The sequence below is a fragment of the Embiotoca jacksoni genome, unplaced genomic scaffold (assembly GCF_022577435.1).
Source record: "Embiotoca jacksoni isolate LCO1_2020_lvr unplaced genomic scaffold, fEmbJac1.0.p SCAF_5, whole genome shotgun sequence".
Taxonomy (NCBI): Eukaryota; Metazoa; Chordata; class Actinopteri; family Embiotocidae; genus Embiotoca; species Embiotoca jacksoni.
In genome coordinates this window covers 9,289,365-9,308,869 of record NW_027185403.1, presented here as the reverse complement: position 1 = coordinate 9,308,869, position 19,505 = coordinate 9,289,365, and the positions used below count along the sequence as shown (strand labels likewise).

Here is a 19,505-nt window from a genome sequence, read left to right as displayed (position 1 = left end):
AACAGTGTTGTATATTTTCTGTCTTGCTACTGCATGTAAAAGTTCTGAACAGAGACGGGTCAAAATTGACCAAGATAAAAGTCGGTAAAAAAAATTTTTCATAAGAAAGAACAACCCGATCATACTTGCTTAAAATGCATTGTTTTTGCAAAAACTCTTACTGTACAAAAAAAATACTCTAAATGTGTTCATTTCAAAAATTAAAGCCGCATCAGCACTGTCAATGAGCAACAAAAGACACAACCGTGTTTTCAAACTGTTCTCTTTTGGTTTTATTTTTTACATAAATTTTCTTCACAGCAACAGGTCGAGTTTGCAGGCCAAAATTACTAGACTCTTCCTCATTTTAGCAGCTAAAGCACCAAAGGTCAGCAGCTCGCAACACAACAGTTCAAGCTGTCTCAAAACATATCCTATTCTCACATCCTTCTACACATAAACAAATTAGCATTGAACAAAAACATTTGCTCTCGCCATTTGTGACCATTCGTGTGCATCAAAGTATGAAAAAAAAACAAAAATAATAATAATAGGCTTGTAAAAACCCACCGATTCTATCATGTAGGTTAATAAGGAAAACACACACCACACAAAAATAATAATTTTGTTTTAAAAACAGTAAAATATGTTAACTTTTGCTCAGGCTTGTTTCAGAACTAAAGTAAAAAAAGAAAAAATATAACTTTTTCAGATGTCTCAACAGAGATTTTACAGAATATCCTAATTACATTTTGTCCAACAATTACAGTCACAAAAGTGAAGTCACAAAACTCAGTCAAAAAAATCTCCCTCCACAACCAAGCACATAACCCAACAGGATCAATAGGTGAAGGATTGGCTGATAGTTTCTCAACTGCTTGATAAAACCTGTAGACTAGAAAATCACAAGCTGTGATTAAAGCAAGCAGCAGGCAGATATGTATCCATGACATTTACTTTCAGTAAAATACAAACATGGTTGGGCAGTTTGAAAAAGTAGTGTCCTGCGAAACAAAGCAGAGCAGCGATTTTGTTGTACAGCCTCCACCACAGTTGCTATTATTACCATTATGGACAATATTCTAGTCAAAGAGCAGCTCTTCTTTTAAGGCAAGATCGGATTTAAGTAACTTCTGCATCAATATGATGAAGTACCCTGATTTCTCATGTATTTGCTGAATTAGCTGAACACAAATAACTCCATTTCCTTATTTTCTCATATAATGGTTTCTTAATTGAATTGCCCTAAATATATCAAAATATTTTTTTAACCATTTGCCAACCCATTCCATGTGTCTCAAAATAATAAGCTTAATATTGTTGAAGCATTGTGTGGAAACTGATGGTAGAAAAAGAGTACTTTGGTGGATTGGACCCTTTTGGACATCAACAGGGACACTGGGCACCCTTGAAAATTGTCTGAACAAAAGACTCCGTCCACGGGAGAATATTGAAGGATTCTGGACATTGAAACAGTCCTTTTACAGGATTTAACAGGCTAACAAGGACGCATCCTTAAGATTAAAAAAAAAAAAAAAAAAAAAAAAAAAAAAAAAAAAAGAGCCATTGTTTCACACTAAGATATAATTAGGTACCAAAAGTAAATATTGCTGACTTGCCATTTGCAGATAAAGTCAATGTGACCAAATTTGTTAGAACTGGTTTTACAGTATTGCTTTTTTTTAAAGAAGGAATACTGATGTGATCTGTTATTATCTTAGTGCTACACCTCAAAATATATATGTAAAAAAAGCAACAAAACAGTTTATCTTGAGCCTTCATCCATCAATATATCCAGTGTTTCAATAGACACAGACAGGTGATGCTAACTGTATACTGGTTTTGTCCATATGGTTCTTGAGGCATCCGTTAGTGCAGAGCTTACGTTTAGGCTACATCTTTTGACATTTAGACACATGCCTGTTATACTGTGTTTGTGAGGGTAATTTCATCTTACATTTCTCACACTTGTTCTCTATCCCAGGAAAACTGCACTTTTTTCTGTGCATGTACAGCTGGGCCCTCGTACGAAACTTTGCAGGACACTGCTCACATTTCATGGGCTTCTCTCCTGTGTGGATGCGAAAGTGTTCAACCAGCAGCCATTTGTTTTTCAGCAACTTCTGACAGAAAGCGCAGGTGAAGCCATTTTGACACCGTGTGCCCATTGTTTGCCATGCTGAGCTTTTGTCTGCCCTGCGTCGTCCTGTCTGGACTTTGTTACGGCTGACTTTTTGACTTTTGTCTTCGGTGGAAGAAATCAAATCCTCTCGGTTATCCATCTCTTCTAAGGGCTTGGTCCATGAAAGGTCTCCATTTATGTCATTGGAACTCATGTAGTCTTTGTGACGTCTGCTCACGTGCTGTTTCAGTGACTGATGAAGGCGAAATTTCATTGGGCACACACTGCAAAGAAATGGCTTTTCACCGGTATGCAGACGCATGTGCTCTGCCAGATGGCAGTGGAAATTATACTTCTTGTTGCAGTGTATGCACGAGTACTTTTGGTTCGATTCATCTGCCTGTGTGGATAATTTGTTGAGGTTTCTTGAGGAAAGTCTTCTCGTTTTCTGAATGATCCCCGTTCCTTTTCTGGGCGCAGGTGTTTTTTCTTCATTACTGCAGGCTTTCGGCGGGTTTGCGGATTCTTTCCTCAACAATTTATTGAGTTTTTTACAAAGTGTTTTGTGATGCCTGAGAGCACTATTAGATGGGAAGACTTTTTTGCAGCCTCTGCAGCGTTTGTGTGATCGTGCGTGCACATTTCTGCCAAATTCTGTATCAAAGGTCTTGTCGCAGAACTTGCACAAGTATTTGTTATTGCTGCCTCTTTTCACTGTCTTCTGTTCTGTGGACTTAGTTGCTGCACGTTTTATTCGCTCATTTCTGCTCTTCATTGTATTTTCTTGCTTTTTCCCTGTTACATTTTCCCTTCTTCTTCTTAAGCCTTTAAAACTTAAGACAGAATATTCCTTTTTGATGTCTTGGAGCAATCTTTTCATGTCATTTCTCAGTGGTAGACGTCGAGTTACTGCGTCTTGCTTTAATAATTTCGTGTCCTGAGTGCATTTGGGCTTCTCGTTTATAGCGGAAACTGTGAAAGGAAAAACAATGCAAACAATTAAACTGGTGACATGAATGCAATTGTATATTTTCCTTCTCTAAGTTTCCACAGGTTAGTGAGAGCAATTGTTCTCAACATTTTTCACAGAGTCAAGACCCTCCTGAATAAACAGTTTGGTTTCCCCCATCACTTCATATTTGCTCCACGTGGTAGCTCACAAAACTGCCGATAGGTGTTTAGTTAGACACGATACTGTTGCACAAACAAATGAACTGACTGTTTCAGATTAAAGTTCATAGTGATGCCCCGGTTGAGATTTACTGACTTGGAGGTAAACGCTGAAGCAAAAGTTAATTTTTTTCCAAGATGGGCCAATCCTTTGTGTGACAGTCAACAGTAGTAAAGCATTCATTCTGAGGAGCAGTTCTATGCATTTTCTCAAATTTGCACTGTACTTCCACAAGATGTTATTAAGCATGTGAATGGTGGTGGCTGAAACCTGCTGACACCAGAGCTTTGATTTTGTATGCATTTTTAGTTCTCCGAGCTATTTGGGATTAGTAGGACCTAATACGTATATCAAATAAGCATTGTCTTTAAACAGCAGATCGTTTTTGAAAAGAACTAATGTCACATGAGGACAACGGGTTAATTTCACTGTATAACACAATGAAAGTCATCAGCATCTGAACTGTCCACTTCTTTGTCCGGACGCCTATTCGGTAGGAACCCATCACCCTGTCTACGAACTCCACCTCACCCATCTGGAAGTTATACTCGCATAAAATACTTGGTCCTGTGACAAGTCACATATTGTTTGTTCACCGTGTCCACTAGCTCCTGGCTCACCATCTTAGTCATCACTTTTACCGCGCCGACGTTTACGCACACGTCCTCTGGATCTCTGCACCCGGTGACTGTCATCAGATTTACATGCATGTGGACGAAACTGTGTCACTATCATCACCATCATCACTGCTCTGCTGATCAGATTCAATCTTCACCACTTAGTTGTTCCACATCAGGATCAACAGCGTCACAATCAGATAAATCCTCCACATCTGTTGTCTCCTATTATTACATTCAGCATTCGTTCTGCTCTCGACAAGGAAAAATGCCCTGAAAATGGATCAGATGAGAATAAGAAATAAAATGTAGACTCATTTGTACCACGCGCAAAAACTATTTATACTTTTAAAAACAATTAGTTTCTTTTTAAATCTTCCATGGCTGTTTCCTTACATCTACACCTTCGCTTTGCATGGACGATTTAAGTCCTAATGTCCTCAAATGAATACTTCCTAATCATCAGCGTCCTAGGTTTTTACTATTGATAAAATTGGTCAAATTTGTGTTTATATTGAGCTGCCAACATTATTAAGCATAAATAAACAAGTTTAAGCCATAAAACTACATGGAATATAAAATATAAATACAAGAAAAGCATTATCAAACAATAATTATTTACAGCAGAAAACAATGAAGGGAAGAATTGTTTAAGAAGAAAACTCACTTGTGGATCTCGTTGCATCCCTGGTTTTCCAGTGGAGGTCACTGTCGAGGTTAATCACCTAAAATAAGGACATTACTGATTATAGCTTCAATTATTAACGGGGAAAAGTAAAAAAAGAAAACATACGTGCAGAGCTGTGTCTGCATAAGCAGCAAGTAGCGAGATAAAGTCTCTGCACGTTCACTAACTTTCATTCATTTTTGTCTAAATGCGTTGAAATGGATACACAACCATATGGTCACAATGAGGTGTTCAGTTGAATTCAACATGCGTGATATTTTCAGCCGACTACATCTACTCCCAAGATATATTTTTTTCCCCCAAGGGCTGAGGTACAATCTCTGCTTTATACAGTGATGTATCCAGAGTGTCATACATATGAAGCCAAATTTTGTGAGTAGAGGGTGGTGAGGAGTGACAACTTGTGTTGTTGTGGGTGGAAAAACTTGCACATTTTCAACACACTGTGAGCGGGCTTGCTGTCATGTTGGGAAAAACCAAGTGCCATCGCATTACAGTTCAGGATGTTTTCAGCAAATGTTTTCCCTCCGATAGGTCAGAACATCACACTTGAATTTGATGTCGACTGCCTCACCATGTGGAACGAATTAAGTCTTAAAAACAAAACAACACTGTTGCACCCCTGACCTGAGGTGTCCTTTTCAGTCTCCGACAGTGACATTGCGCCTTTTGAAACATAAATGCCCCTCAAAACACCTCATCTGGCTCATTTTCTTCCAAAATAAATGATCAGGCTTTAATCACTACTTTGATAGGTAGTGATTAGGTGATTATAATGCCGTCACCCCTCGACTTTCATACCTCGTGCTTGAGGATTGGAATGTGCCACAGAGGAATGGACAATGGGCGCAACCTAACACTGGGACACGCATCATCTTCTTGCTTGGTCACAGTCTCGCAGCCCAGGGGAGCACACCAGTCATCAGGTACTGCAAAAACCCATTCACAAACATGATTTACCTTGATATGTAAGCCCTGCAGCTTTGGGACTCTTAACAGACTGATGTTCATATTCATGAGCACACACTTTCAGACTTTGTCATTGCTATCTTAACGTAAACTGGGAACAGATACTCGTTACTTTGACTGAAATTCAGCACTTTAGTTTTCTTGAACCTTGAGGATGGAGTTACATTTCATTAAAACGACTTGTCATGACTGAATTTCTGACAGTTAATCTTTAATATCTGTATCATTCACCCTCTAAACACAGTACTTTCATCCTTCTGGTTGCACACCATCATTGGAAAAAGGGTCTGGAAAGCATTATATTTAGTCAAGTAATTAAGCACATTTAAATGTTGTACCTTCAAAATCAATCTCAGGAATTTTAGAGGTTTGTGATGAGGCCTCCATAACAGCTTCAGGCTCTCTTTGCCTTGGATTGATCTGAATTTGATTCATCTCTGCTTCACTCTGACCTCCACACACACGGTCTTTCAGCTTTAGCTCTGCTGTCTGCAGCTTTATTTTCAGCTGAGCAACCTCTTCTCCCTTCTGCGCCAGCTCCACTTGATGGTCATATAGGGCATTTTCAAAAATCTTCATGACTTCAAACACAGCTCTCCTCATGATGGAGTCCATAGTTGTGTTCAGCTGGGCCCTGACCACTCTCGTCAAATGGTCAGACATCTTTGCAGATGGTTGAAAGTAGTAGCGAAGTGATGTCCGAGATGAAAAGTCTTGTGTGATGCTGTAGTGTTTCTTACCCCCTAAATAGAGAGAAAAGGAACTAGGTTAGTGTAAGCAAGGTATTATTTAAAAAGTATCACTTGAGCAGGGTGTATATTTGGGGAATAGTTCTCTGAACCCCTGTAATCCCCCTCCCCATGCATCCACAACAATGCCTTCCAGCATAAAGCCCCCAGATAGAGATTATAGTATTTAAGACATTTGCGTGCAAACCGTCATTTTCTTAATCTGAGGGTTTACATTTTTTTTGTGTAATACTGCACGATTTTGGGTTAAATGAGAATCATGATTTTTTTTTTTTTTTTTTTGCTTAGAATTGAAGTCATGATCCTCTGTCACAATTTTTTTTTTTTAAATATATTAACGTTTATTTGACTTGTTTACCTGGTACAGAAGAAAACGCAGCTCAAAATATGATGGTGCCCGATATAGGATCGGCACATCAACTTTGGATAACAGAAAGGAAACGTTTGTATCTTAAATGTAACTATTTTATGACTCTGGCAATGAACATAAAAACAATTAACTTTAGTCTTTTGTCCTCAATTATCAAACACAACAGTTGAGCAAGCACTTTTCTGTTTGTTGTTTTTACAGAGGTTTCTGTATTTATTGCTCCATGGTGACAGCAGTTGATGGCCCGAATTAAAGTGCAGCAGAATCGTTGTAATTTAGAAATTAAATCAAACACAGGCTTGAATCCAGATTGCTACTTTTGTATAATTCATCGTGCACCCTAATTGATGGGTTTAGAAAATCATCCCACTTTTAAGCTAAATAAACTATTCAAAAACCTACTTGGATGAGCAGTAAGATGCATTACTACAAAGCTGAAAAGTCGTTTTCTGAGCTTGTTAGCTTTTTAGAGACACGTGGTTCTCACAGGAAAGTAAAAGACTCGACTTTTACTTGTGGTTGAGCATTTTCACAACGTGGAATTGGTACTTTTACTTGAGAAAGGGATCTAAATGCAGCTGGTGTGAATTAAACCGCTTCACCGATGACTGATGTTGGACAAGTTGCTGACTGACTAAACCGATTCTGCTTTCGATGAAAGAACACCAGGGCACAAATTCAGTCACTGACGCACACACAGTACGTTATTTTAAACACAAAAAAAAAGTTACTGCAACGATACAAAAAAAAAAAAAAAAAAAAAGCTCAACAGTATGAGGCAGTTTAAACATTTAACTGAAGCTAATGTGCACATGGCGGCGACATTTGGGCAAAAATACTGACCTTTGATGCTTAACGTACCGAACTTCGTCTGGAATCCAAAACATCACATGAGTAGTAAAACGCTCCACCATGTCTGGTGTGTAATTAGTTAATATGCTTATTGTTCGTCAGCCGATGTATGAATACCCAAAATACTCGTCCGCCATTTTTACTAAAGAGAACCAAGAGGAAGGAAATGGGTACGTCATTTGTACGTCATCTTTCACCGACCCGCAATGTAACTTCATTACTGATACTACAAATTATCCTACATATGTTCATTAAATCGCAAAAAAATGTTTGCAAAAGCTATTATTGAAAATTAAATGTGACTATAAAATTGTACACAAAATTGTAGTTGAAATGAGGAACCATTTTTCCCTTCGCGACGTTTTCCTTTCCCATCTGCTTTGTTGGCCAACCCCGCATGACGGTTACCATACCAACCAAAAAACGCGACTGCACACAGCGACCATGCCTTGGCTCTACTACGTACAAAATACTGTAAAGAAACTGACCTGGGCTTTTGTAACTGGATGTGAGGTCGGTTGCATTTCTGTCAGGTCCTTTAATGTTACTTTAAGTGGAGGTTAGAGTGCACATCGGTGAAGTAACATTGAAAATAAATGGGACCCAGTTTAACTGTACTTTTCCCGCGCTTCGCACTTTGTGATGACGTTTACGCTGTTAGAAAATCGTATTCAAGTGGCCATTAACTGTATACTGACTGTGTTAACACATGTAATAATTGCACAAACAAATGAAAACAAACAATGGATGACAATTTTAAAAACTAACACAAAAAACACGAGATCAAGGTGAAACCTAAACATCACTTCACGGGTTTAAAAATGTAGGAACAACCTTAGTTTTAATTGATTTCTTTGAGAGACTTTCAAATGCCATAATGTATCTTCGTGTATGAAGGTTTGAGCTATACATTTTTCAGCAGGTCTGTTAAAATTCATCCAAAACCCAACCATCAGCATTTAAACTGAAAATGAGGTGGTGCTGTCTACACAAAGAAAACAAATCTGTCAATCGTTCATAACTATTGCTAAGGATTCAAATTCTGACAAACTTGTAAATTAGGCAGATATATTTGTGATCTTCAAGTGAACACAGTGACAGGTGTGACAGCAAAGTATGGTTAGAGGACTTCTATTTTTTCCTGTGCTTTGACATCCTGTAGTGCAAAATGCTCGTCAATTTTACTACAGGCCAGCTCACTGTGGATCATTTCTTTATTCAATTAATAATAATTAAGATTTCAAACTTTAGTAGATGACTTGAAAGCAAAGACATGTGTTCTATTGGAATAACATGCAAACAAATACACTATAGGTAGGATAAACCTGTTTGTATAGTTTTGCTTCTTTGATTGTGTCAATGAATTAACAGACAAAAGGTGCTCTTTTTGGCACAGATATTATGATCTGGGATCAGATGGACATAAAATGTTACAATGTAGACACATTACATTTACATGGTATGTTATATTTGTTGTGTAAAAGAGGATTACATAAATGATGTGTGCAACAGATTGCGTGCTAGTCACTATATCTGAACTGATTTACGTCACATTAAAATTATGTGTGATGTATTGATGAGAAGTGAGTGATTCACTTTGTATCCTTTGATAAAAGCAATTCGACTGAAACGTTATAGTGTAGCTGCAGCTTTGGATATTATCTTTCTAACATGACCTTAGTACAAAGGCCTAAACACTTTCCTATGTCCTAAAAAAGTGAGGATGTGGTAAATAAAGTCACTGAAACCAAAAAACATAATCTATGGCCCTCATCCCAGCCTTAGCCAGCAGTATATTGAAAAAAAAAATACCTGACCTTCTCTCAGATAGAAAGAAATCAGCAATGCAAATAAATTGGAGTATTAAAGTTAATCTCTGACTATATTAATTAACCTTGAAGTGTCGGCACACACTGAGCTCAATGCGATCAGGCAAAGGTTGATACGTACTCAGTTGGGAAGTTGATAGTTTCAAGAAAGCTGTATTGTCAATAAATTAATACTGTTCTTTCACTCAATCGTCACCATGAAGTCGTAATAATTCTCCTGTACTATCCACACAATTCAGATCATTTTAGGCTGAAAAGAAAGCTTTTCCATCAGAGATTATTCAAAAGCTCAACGAGTTTGCTGACTGGAGCTGAACAAATCCGTCAGTCTCAGTAGCACTTTTTCATTCAAGACATTTTTACAAGGCAGTGGAAGAAAAAGCATCCGAGTAAATAAAAAAATAAAAAAATGAATGACTGCTTCAGGGCGTTGGTCCCTGTTATATTGCTGTGGCCTAATGGGACACTTAAATAGAGCAGAGACATGTTATTAATCACCCCACTGCTTTTCCTGCAATGACAAGTAAGAATTTCTCCTTTCTGAGGGGCCAGTCAATGTTATTAGTTACACTTCTGCAAGTCCACATCATAAAACTGTTATTTCTACTGTTTAATTAACAATGCAAGTCTAGACAACCAAGGAAAACAAATTTATGGTCTACAGGATTTTCTTTATTGCATATTGGGAAAGGATCAGTGCAACGCTAAAGGGTCCATCTAAGTGCTTTTAGGATAGTCATACAATATTCTGACCAGTGGATTACAGAGTGCCTTCGCTTCTTCATTTCATTAGTTTTAACTAAGCTCGAACGTAAAGGGAAAAAAATGGAATGATCTTCTATTTCAGTGCGTTGACCTCCATCTCAGCCGAACGTAGTGTTGTTCCAGGCCACATTGGCTGCATCCATGTCTGTAAAGTTAATATAAATCCTGAAATAGACACCAGGAGAAATAGGTTAATGAGAGTGGACATGTACAGCGAGCAGTTATGCAAGATACAGGAGTTTCTTTGTGTTTCTGTCACCATGTTGCCTTTACTTTTCAAATTACTGCATGCACAGTGAATGCGCTGGTTGATGTGTGTGTATGTGCTACCTGTCAGCTGAGATGCCCAGATGTTTGTTGAGCAGTCCACACAGGAGTTTAGAGTATTGCTTGTTGTCAGCACCGCTGATCTTGCCAATGCTGTGGAGGGAGCAGAGTGCACAGGGGTCTCCCTTTCCTCCAAACATCATCATTTGGTCAGGGTTTATGTGCACAGCAATGTACTGGTATATGCAAGACAGAGGGACAAAACTGTCAGTCAGGTCCAACTGGGTAGATTAACACAGACCAGCCATAGCTTTGCCTTATGAAAAGGTGGGCACATCTTAAATACACAGTCCAGTGAAGATTTTTTTTTTAAATAATGAAGTCATGAATAAAAATGTCTCCACTGCAAGTCCTTCCAAAAAAAGTATTGAATAAATATCTTTACAATTTTGTCATGATCAATTATATCTGTTTAACTTTACCCCTTTAATATATTTTAATGTATTTTTACCTTTTTATCCTAAAAAAAAGACTCAAAAAGGGAATTTGCTTTCAAACATGATCAATCATAAAAATGCTTATCGCTTAACAACAACTAAAACCAACATATTAAACATGATGTGCAGTCTAGTTCTTTATGTGTTGAATATGAATGCCCATTTTCATTAAATCTGGGAAAATCACTGGTGCGAACCATAAATGCACAAATAATATTACAGCTAGGCCTGAGTTTGAACTTTCTGGAAATATGTTGTCTTAGTCAGTTCTTTGACCACGTAGAAGATTTCCTTGATCAATCATTCACCAGTACTGACGGTCTACAAAAAAACCAACCAAAACTGTGTTTGCAAAATTACACAAGACCACGCACGGAACAAGGTGTTCATTCAGTGGAGAGAGAGAGAGAGAGAGAGAAGTATTTAGGTCTTTTACTAAAGTAAAAGTACACTACTAATACCACACTGAAAATACTCCAGTACAAGTTCAAGTCCTGCATTCAAAACCTTACTAAAATAAATTTAAAAGTCTGTTAAAAAGTAGGAGAATTTTCTCATTCTATTAAGGAACATTTAATCATTCAGTTGATCAGAAAAATTCTAATTCAAAATCACCAAGTTGGGAGATGTATGGTTTTCACTGAAAGTGGTATGAAACACTGTAATCTTGAAAGTAACTAAAGCTGTCAGACAAATGTAGTGGAGTAAAAAGTACAAGATTAGCCTCTGAGATTTAGTGGAGTATAAATATAAAGCTACATTAAATAGACATACTGGAGTAAAGTACAAATGCCCCAAATCAGTACTTGAGAATAGTACTTGAGTAAATGTACCTAGGTTACATCCCACCACAGAGAGGCATGTCATCTACTTTAAACTGCGCATTAATTAAATCATGCCCCGTGCACTGGTCGTTTCGCACTCTGCACTGAAGTTAGATCTATAAAGATGATACATATAGAGAAGAATAAAGGTAGCACTTGAGTTATAATGTGCAGGAATAAGCGCACTGTTGGCCTGGCCTACCCGTGCAGGTTTGCCCATAGTTTTGGCCAGCTCCTCCGTGGCCTCAGACAGCAGAGCCACCGGTACTTCGTTTTTGGCCACGTTGGTGTTCACCACAAACATCGGCATGATTACACTCTTACGTCTCTTCTCCACAATCTGCAGATAGTTCTATAATTCAGCCAACAGACGGAAGAAGGGGCTTTTTCTTTTTTTTTCCCCCCCCTCAGTTGTATCGTGTGATCGAAATGAACCACAGCGCCCCAATCATCCTGGAGGACGGCTCGAGAGTGCCACACGCTATATGCAACTCCAACCAAGTTGAGGCTTAGTTTTTGGTATTATTTGTTTTCCTTATATAATTCAAACAACTGCCACCTCCGCTGTTTACATCACATTACGTTAAAAGGATTAGTGTAAAACCCGAGTTTTTTTCCAGGGTGCGGCTTTTTGCGAATAGGGTGATTACGGTACCACGCATGCGCAGTCTACTCAAGCATCACAAGCAGCAAGCACTGCTGAAAGGAGGCGAGAAGGAAAACAGTAGCAGCGAGCGAGAGAGACGGCAGAAGTTGGATGGCGCTTTCCTTTGTCGCCGCGTCTCTTTGCTCCCAACCGGCCACCAAACTCCTCCGTCATCCGTGAATCGTTCACCGCGTGTCGTCGTTTTACGCCCCGAAGTGACTCCTCTGGATTACACCTCACAAACGGTGCGTATACAAAGCTAAATTAGCCGGGCTGCTAGCACTTTGTATCCTTTTACGGAGAGCTCGCTGCTCTCCTTCTCCTTCTCCTTCTCCTTCTCCTTCTCCATGTTTATCAGCTTCACCGATAGCGTTACAAGTTCACTAACAAGCTAACCTGACGCACGTCGCTTATTTTGGCATTTATCAAACTGCAATACGGCTTGCTGCGCTGTCCAAATAAACCGGAGATGTGTTTTAATTAGATTGTAAAAGAGGTGTAGTGTCCGTAATGGCACGGAGAGGAGTCAACGAGCCCTGTCACTCTTTACTGTCCATATTATTAATATTTTACAACATCAAGCTTGGCGGTAAAGTTAACTGAGATTTGTGATATTGATCGTGGATACACACTGTGGATATCGAATAGGTTAGACTGTGTGAAACTTTTGTGATCGCAGTGTGAAATGTAATCCCGATCATGGTGGCTTTTGATCGTTTTTTGATAAGGCTTGATTTTTTTTTTTTTTAATTTTTTTTTTTTTTTTTTTACCATCGTCAGGTCATCCAACCCCGCGGGCGAGATGATGGAGCAATCGGTGACCGCGTTTGAGACGCACCTCACGGCTGTCATGGACAGTCTGATTCGTGCCTCGGTCTGCGAGATCACCAAACTCTTCCAGGAAACGGTCAACGACTACCTGGTGGAGCTGTCCCTCAACAGGAAGGAGAACGAGGCGCTCAAACTGCGGCTCAGGCACACCGAGAGCAAGCTGAAGACCGAGCGCAAGTACGGGATGGGCTGGGCGGCAAACCGCCGCAACGCCGGGCTGTCGGGGGCCGAGGAGGAGGCTGGGGGGCGGCACAAACGAAAAGTTGACATGGCCCGTGAGTATTCTTGTCTTAGGGATGACTTGAACATAGCTCTTCCTTCTGCTTACATCATCTTTACTTTGTGTGCCATATCAATTAAATGGCACCATATCCACATATCCTGTTTATATCAGTATGTTGTGTGTTTGCTGTGCAGCCATGGCTCATGCAAAGACGCACTTGTTTTGTTGGAAACCATCTGGCAAGAGCTGATCTCTCCCTCCCTCCTTCCTCTCCCTCCTCCCTCCCCCCCCCCTTCCTCCTCCGCCTCCTCTCCATGATCGCTCCCTCTGTCCTTCACCTCCCCCTCTCCTCTCTCTCTCCACTGCATTCTGTCCCTCCCACTCCTCTGTGCTTCTCTCCCTCCCTCCCTTCCTGCCTTGCTCCTCTCCCTCCCCCCACCTCCTTCACTTCTTCTCTCTGCCTCTCTCCAACTCTGCCTCCTCCCCTTCCCGCTCCTCTCTCCTTCACGCCCTCTCCTCCTCCTCCTTTTCCTCTTCCTCTTTCTCCCTGCCCCCACCTCCTCCTGCTCTGCTCTCTCCTTCACGCCCTCTCCTCCTCCCCTCCTCCCCTTCCTCCCTGCCCCCACCTCCTCCTGCTCTGCTCTCTCCTTCATCACGTTGCACACACACTCCCCCGCCTCCTGTCCTCCCCCGCTCCTCTCCACCGCCACACACTCCATAATTACATGCTCCCTCTCCACTTCCACTTCTCCTCTCTCTCTCTCTCTCTCTCTCTCTCTCTCTCTCTCTCTCTCTCCCCCCCCTCTTTTCGCCTCTGCATCCTCCACCCATCTTTCTCTCCTTCAACATGTCCTCCCTCTCCTCCTCCTACTCCTCTTCCTCCCTCGTGACCCCCACCATCTCCACTTCTTCCGCTCTTCTGTGCTCTCTCACTCTTCTCCTCCCTGTCACGTGTTTTTTGTCTCCTTCCCGCTCTCGTCTGTCCTTCTACACCCCCCCCCCCTCCTCACTCGTTCATCATGCTCTCTCCTTCTCCCTCTGCTCCCTCCACTCTCTCCTTTTCCCCCAACCTGCTCTTGCTCCACTCTGTCTCTCCCCTCATCATCCTCCTCCTCCTCACCTCGTACTTCTCCACTCTCTTCTCTCCTTCATCTCTCTCTCTCCTGGCCTTCCAATCATCTCCTCCCACTTATCTCTCTCCCCCTCATATTTCACTCACTCTCCTTCCTGTCTCCCTGTCCTCACTTTTCTCTTTCCTCTCTCACTTCCCTCCCACCGTTCCTCCATCACCCTTCCCTCTCCACAGGAGGCAAGTCAAAAAAGGGCCCTGCAGCAGCCTATGGCAAAGGCTGGCCCGGAGGTGTGTGGGAGGAAGGAGGAGGTGGCGGCGGCAGCGGTGGCGGCGGCGGTGGTGGTGGTGGTGGGGGAGGAGGAGGAGGAAGTGGAGGAGCCGTGGGGATGGTAGCAGGAGCAGGAGGAAGAGGGGGGAAGGAGGCCAGAGAGATGTACCTCATCCAGTTCCCGCGGGATGAAGAAGACGAGGGAGAAATGGTGGAGGACGAGGAAGGGGAGGGCAGCCTCAGCGGTGAGGGGGAGGAGACGGCCAACATCAAAGAGGAGGTGAGGGAGACGGGCTTTCTCAGAGGAGGAGTAGGAGGAGAAAGTGGCACAGCATCTCTGCTCTGCTCAGCAGCATCATATCAACTGAGAGGGGAAGGAGACAGAAAGACAGAAAATACAGAGAGACGGAGATAGTTTTCAGCCATCAAATCACTGCAGAGATGTAGTGGATGAAGAGAAGGCTATTGATTTGATATTTAGCTTCCAGAGCAGCCCATTGAGAAGGGCTCTTCACATCTCAAGTACAGCAAGCTTTTAGGGAGAAATACTACTGGTAGAGGTGAAATGCTTTTTGCTATTCCAGCACAAAACAAAGCGACGGGGCACAGATCCACTCCTCCCTTCTCTTGTGGATTTAAATATTGAAACATGCAGAATGTGTTACAGCTCTCACTGTGAAGTCTTTCAAGGTGGTTTGATTGCTTAAAAATGGCTTTAAGGAAATTTAATCAATCATTTAGCTTTGTTTTAAGGTGCATTGTAATCATGAAATGAATTTTGCCTGTGAATACCACATGTGACCTGGCCTCAGCTGTTTTGTCCCCTGACTCTCTGTGCTCCTGTCTGCAGTTTTCTCAAACAGAGGGCTATCAACCTGCTTCTCTCCGGCTAATCAAGGAGGCTTTGAAGATGGATCCGCCCAACCAGAACCTCCACTCTGGCTCCAGAGCCCAAAGTGAAGGTAATGAGCCCAGGACTCACTGTTTGAGGCAGGGCAAGTTAGAGAAATGTTCAGAGACCAATGGTTTGAAAGAAAGAGGAAATTATTGCTCACACCAGCTCTCTCACTCTCTTCTCCTCCTCCTCATGTTTCTACGCAGGAGACCTGTCAGATCATCCCTCGTCTATTCATCCAGGAGAGAGAGAAGAGGAGGACTGGGAGGTGGGCTCAGCAGAAGTGTCGGAGGGGGGGATGACCATGGATGAGCTGAGGGGTCTGGAGTCTGCGCTAAGAGCTGAGAGAGGCCGCGAGCAGGCTGCCATGACGACCTCTCAACCCGTCAGCCCCGACTCGGAGGTAGCGCAAGGGGGCGAGATCAGCTTGGCCCCGAAGTACATCGGTCTTGATGGAATGGAGCAGGATGAAGAGCTGGAGCCTCAGCCACCGACTCTGCAGAGAGAGGACGAGATAGGGCCAGGCAGGGTGAAGGATGGCGTGAGGGCTGGAGCGGTCGGGGGAGTGGAGCTGAGGTTAGCCTGGTCAAAGAAGCTGAGAGAGGGCGACTCGGCCGCGGTCATGCACGGAGAGGATGCGATGGAACAGGGAGAATCGGAGCACCTGTCCCACCTATCCGCTCCAGGGAGTGTCGGGGAGAGCGTTGGGGAAGAGGAGGGCGGCGCGGACCTGCTCCACTTTTGCCCACAGTGCGGAGGAGGCTTCACCTCAGACGCCGAGCTGGAGGAGCACCCCTGTCCGCTAGGAGGCGCCCACCCACAGAGCAGCGGATCAGAGGACAATGTTTTCCCCTGTGCCCACTGCGGCAACACGTTCAGCCACGCCTGGGCTCTCAAGAACCACGAGTGTGCCTGCGCAGCCGAGCGGCCGCACTGCTGCGAGATCTGCGGGAAGCGCTTCACGCACTCGCGCTCGCTGGAACGTCATCAGCTGGTGCACACAGGCGAGAGGCCTCACCGTTGCTCGCAGTGCGGACGCAGCTTTAGTCGTCTGGGCAACTTGGAGCGGCACCAGCGGATCCACACGGGCGAACGTCCGTACGGCTGCGAAGCATGTGGGAAACGCTTCAGTCGTGTGGAGTACTTAAAGAGACACCAACTCATACACAACAGTGAAAAGGCAGCGCTCCAGTGCTCCAACTGTGGAAAGGGCTTCAGTGATGTGGAGCAACTGAAGAACCACCAGTGTTTCTAGAGCCTCCACCTTAAAAACTCTGATAGAACTGGAAAGAAAAGAGCTGGTTTCTAATTGATTGTGGTAGAATTTAGCTGATGAATGTGACTGGTACATCCTTATGTTATTCTCAGTGATTACCTTAAAAAAAAAAGAAGCACATACACGTGTGGAGGATTGTTGTCGAGGAAACAAAGAAGGCAAATTTCCAGATTTGACAGGTTGTTAATTGGTGTTTCTGCATAAGAGGAAAAATAATATCAATTACAGCCATTTGAACGGAAGGTATTATCATTTGTATGTATGTAGAAAGCCTGGACTTATTTATGATAAGGAATAAATTGTACATTTTTATCTTTTTATTATAATTAACTCATGTTGAAGTTGATGGCCTTGTTCTTTTCTCAGACAGGATAATTAACAGTTTGGTATTTTGTATGTTTGTGCTTTGGTCACGTTGTTAAGAAATAAACATTTCAATTCATCACAAGGCTTTTCCCCCCATTTCAGTCTTGACTTTATTGGAAAATTACAAGTTGCAAGACGACATTAATCAGAGAAGAAATATTAATTTGCTAGTTCATATTCATAATAAATATTCATTTCCCACCATCATGACACATTTTAATTAAACATTTATTAAGGGATTAAAACCCTGTGCCGCACTTGTGTGTTTACCAGTAAGTTAACTTGATTTAAACAAAGAAATGAAGCTCGTCACTCTTATTTGCGTCAAACTGACTGATTGTTTTTCATGACCAGCCTTTGTTGCAGGATTTCCTCGAGGGTCTTCAAGGACATCTGCCTCACAAAGAGGCCCTGAAATCTGGGTTCCAGCCGGAGATCCTTTTCCAAGATTTACTCTCCCAACATTGGGATGATTTCTTTCCACTGCTGCTAATTTGGGGAATGATCGCGTCACAGATTGAGAAAGGTCAGATCTGAAAGTTTTCATGTTTGCTTATGCTACAGTACACAAATACATCACATCTCTTCAGCAGGAAAATGTAATGCATTTCTGATGCTGTGCAAGGAAGAATTGTAGAAAAATGTATATCTAGTAGATCTAATGAGTTTTGAAACAATATACAATTGAAATGATAGTGGTCTACCCTATTCAATTCAGTCTCAAATCCAAATAAACCCAATTATGTGAAGACACTTGATGGTATTTTTTTTTAAAGATTTCCATGGAGAAATTCATAGAAATACTAAATAAAGACTACGTTGACAAACTCACACTGTCTTGTGTACAGGTAAGAGAAACAGCTGCTCTTACACATCACGCAGTGTTTTCATGTTTGCCTGTGCTTTATAAGTGGCACGGGTTGATTTGAAGGACTGAGTTATTTCAGAGAACAAGAGTGTTGGTGTTGATTCATGGTGGAAACGTGGTACAGCATTGGGTTTTGTTGCACTGCCATATTGGCTGGTATTACATTACACTGATAGCTCTGATTTTGTTTTATTGTAGGAGAAATTAAGGCAGTGTGAGAAAAGTTGACAACCTCTCCAAATTCCATGCAGACAGTATAGTCCAAGAGTAACAGACATATTTCTTTGAAACATCCTGCACTACAGAGCATCAGTACTCATGATGTAGGTCATTACATTTTAGGATGAAAATCAGGTTTGAGGTTATGGCTAGGTGGGATTTTAGTATTTTAGACTTTACTTAGACAGTTAAACCTACAAAGATAACACATTTGATCTCATTTACAGTGAACCTACAAAAGAAAAAGTGATGCTCACTTGTGATATCACCATCTTAACTTAGTGCCCTGTTTGTTTGCCGCTTTCATGAGCATTATTTCCCTGTAATCTTATAATGCAAATCATAGCTAACTGTGGGGTAAGAAAACAAACATAAAATGCCTGCTGATGTTGCATGAATAAAAGGCAAATGGTTGCATAACTAGAAGAATAAGAAAAGTAACAATTAAAATTGTATTTTCTTTTCATGAACACAGTAAAAGTAAGTAAGGAAAATTCACTACGTCACCTAAACTAGCGATAAAATAAAAGCAAAACGATTAGATTGAGTGATATAGAGCTGTGTATGGAATGCAGTGAGATGCAAACAGTGATTTTGATTATCACAGTCCTAAACCTTCTCCAGCAGCTGTTAAATGCTTCCTCACATGTGCATTTGCAAACATTTGATAATTGATGTAACCATTAAGCAAGCATGCTTAATGGTTACATCAATTAACCTGCTGTCTTTGGTTCTCTCTCTATCTTGCTCTGGTTCCTGTTTGATCTGGTATTCTGTCACTGCTCAGATTAGAGGACATAAAAGACATGAAAAATACTGCGTAGAAGTAGAAGAAAATATACTCTGGTTCAGAGAGTTGTCTTCCAGGGGTGAAAGGAACCGGGCAGGTTAACAAAGCAGAGGGAGCAGGCAAAACCAGGAAAGAGATTGTGCAATATGACAATTCAGCATACTGAGGGACGAAGGGCAGACTGAGAGCAGGTGAGCAAAGGGATGCAGCAGGTGGGAGGTCAGGGCAGGTGGAAGTGTCTGGTCTGAACTGACCACAAAATTAAAACAGAAAAAGCAGATGACCAGACCAGAATGAAGGAAATAAGAAAAACTGTGGAAATACTCCTGCTTTCACACAAGCTTCCCCCTGA

General features: G+C 41.7%; 3 protein-coding genes across 4 annotated transcripts; 1 reads left to right on the top strand and 2 right to left on the bottom strand.

The window, feature by feature from the left end:
- Positions 1-259: 259 nt before the first annotated feature.
- LOC138211043 (zinc finger protein 354A-like) lies at positions 260-7,662 on the bottom strand. Of its 2 annotated transcripts, none has more exons than XM_069170616.1 (5): positions 7,509-7,662; positions 5,885-6,289; positions 5,379-5,506; positions 4,557-4,614; positions 260-3,073 (listed from the first exon to the last, which is right to left on the bottom strand). In XM_069170616.1, the coding sequence occupies exons 2-5, from the start codon at positions 6,207-6,209 to the stop codon at positions 1,872-1,874; spliced, it is 1,713 nt and encodes a 570-aa protein (XP_069026717.1). In that variant the 5' UTR covers positions 6,210-6,289; positions 7,509-7,662; the 3' UTR covers positions 260-1,871. The 2 variants fall into 2 exon arrangements, with proteins under 2 accessions (XP_069026717.1, XP_069026718.1); XM_069170617.1 differs by lacking the exon at positions 260-3,073 and adding an exon at positions 3,114-4,162.
- A 2,334-nt stretch (positions 7,663-9,996) lies between these two features.
- Positions 9,997-12,108, bottom strand: mif (macrophage migration inhibitory factor). Its single transcript, XM_069170647.1, has 3 exons — positions 11,902-12,108; positions 10,442-10,614; positions 9,997-10,276 (listed from the first exon to the last, which is right to left on the bottom strand). Exons 1-3 carry the CDS (start codon positions 12,007-12,009, stop codon positions 10,210-10,212), a joined length of 348 nt encoding a protein of 115 aa, XP_069026748.1. The 5' UTR covers positions 12,010-12,108; the 3' UTR covers positions 9,997-10,209.
- Positions 12,109-12,366: 258 nt separating this feature from the next.
- On the top strand, positions 12,367-17,366 carry LOC138211609 (uncharacterized). Its single transcript, XM_069171578.1, has 5 exons — positions 12,367-12,590; positions 13,126-13,451; positions 14,706-15,019; positions 15,590-15,701; positions 15,841-17,366. Exons 2-5 carry the CDS (start codon positions 13,148-13,150, stop codon positions 16,887-16,889), a joined length of 1,779 nt encoding a protein of 592 aa, XP_069027679.1. The 5' UTR covers positions 12,367-12,590; positions 13,126-13,147; the 3' UTR covers positions 16,890-17,366.
- Positions 17,367-19,505: the final 2,139 nt, after the last annotated feature.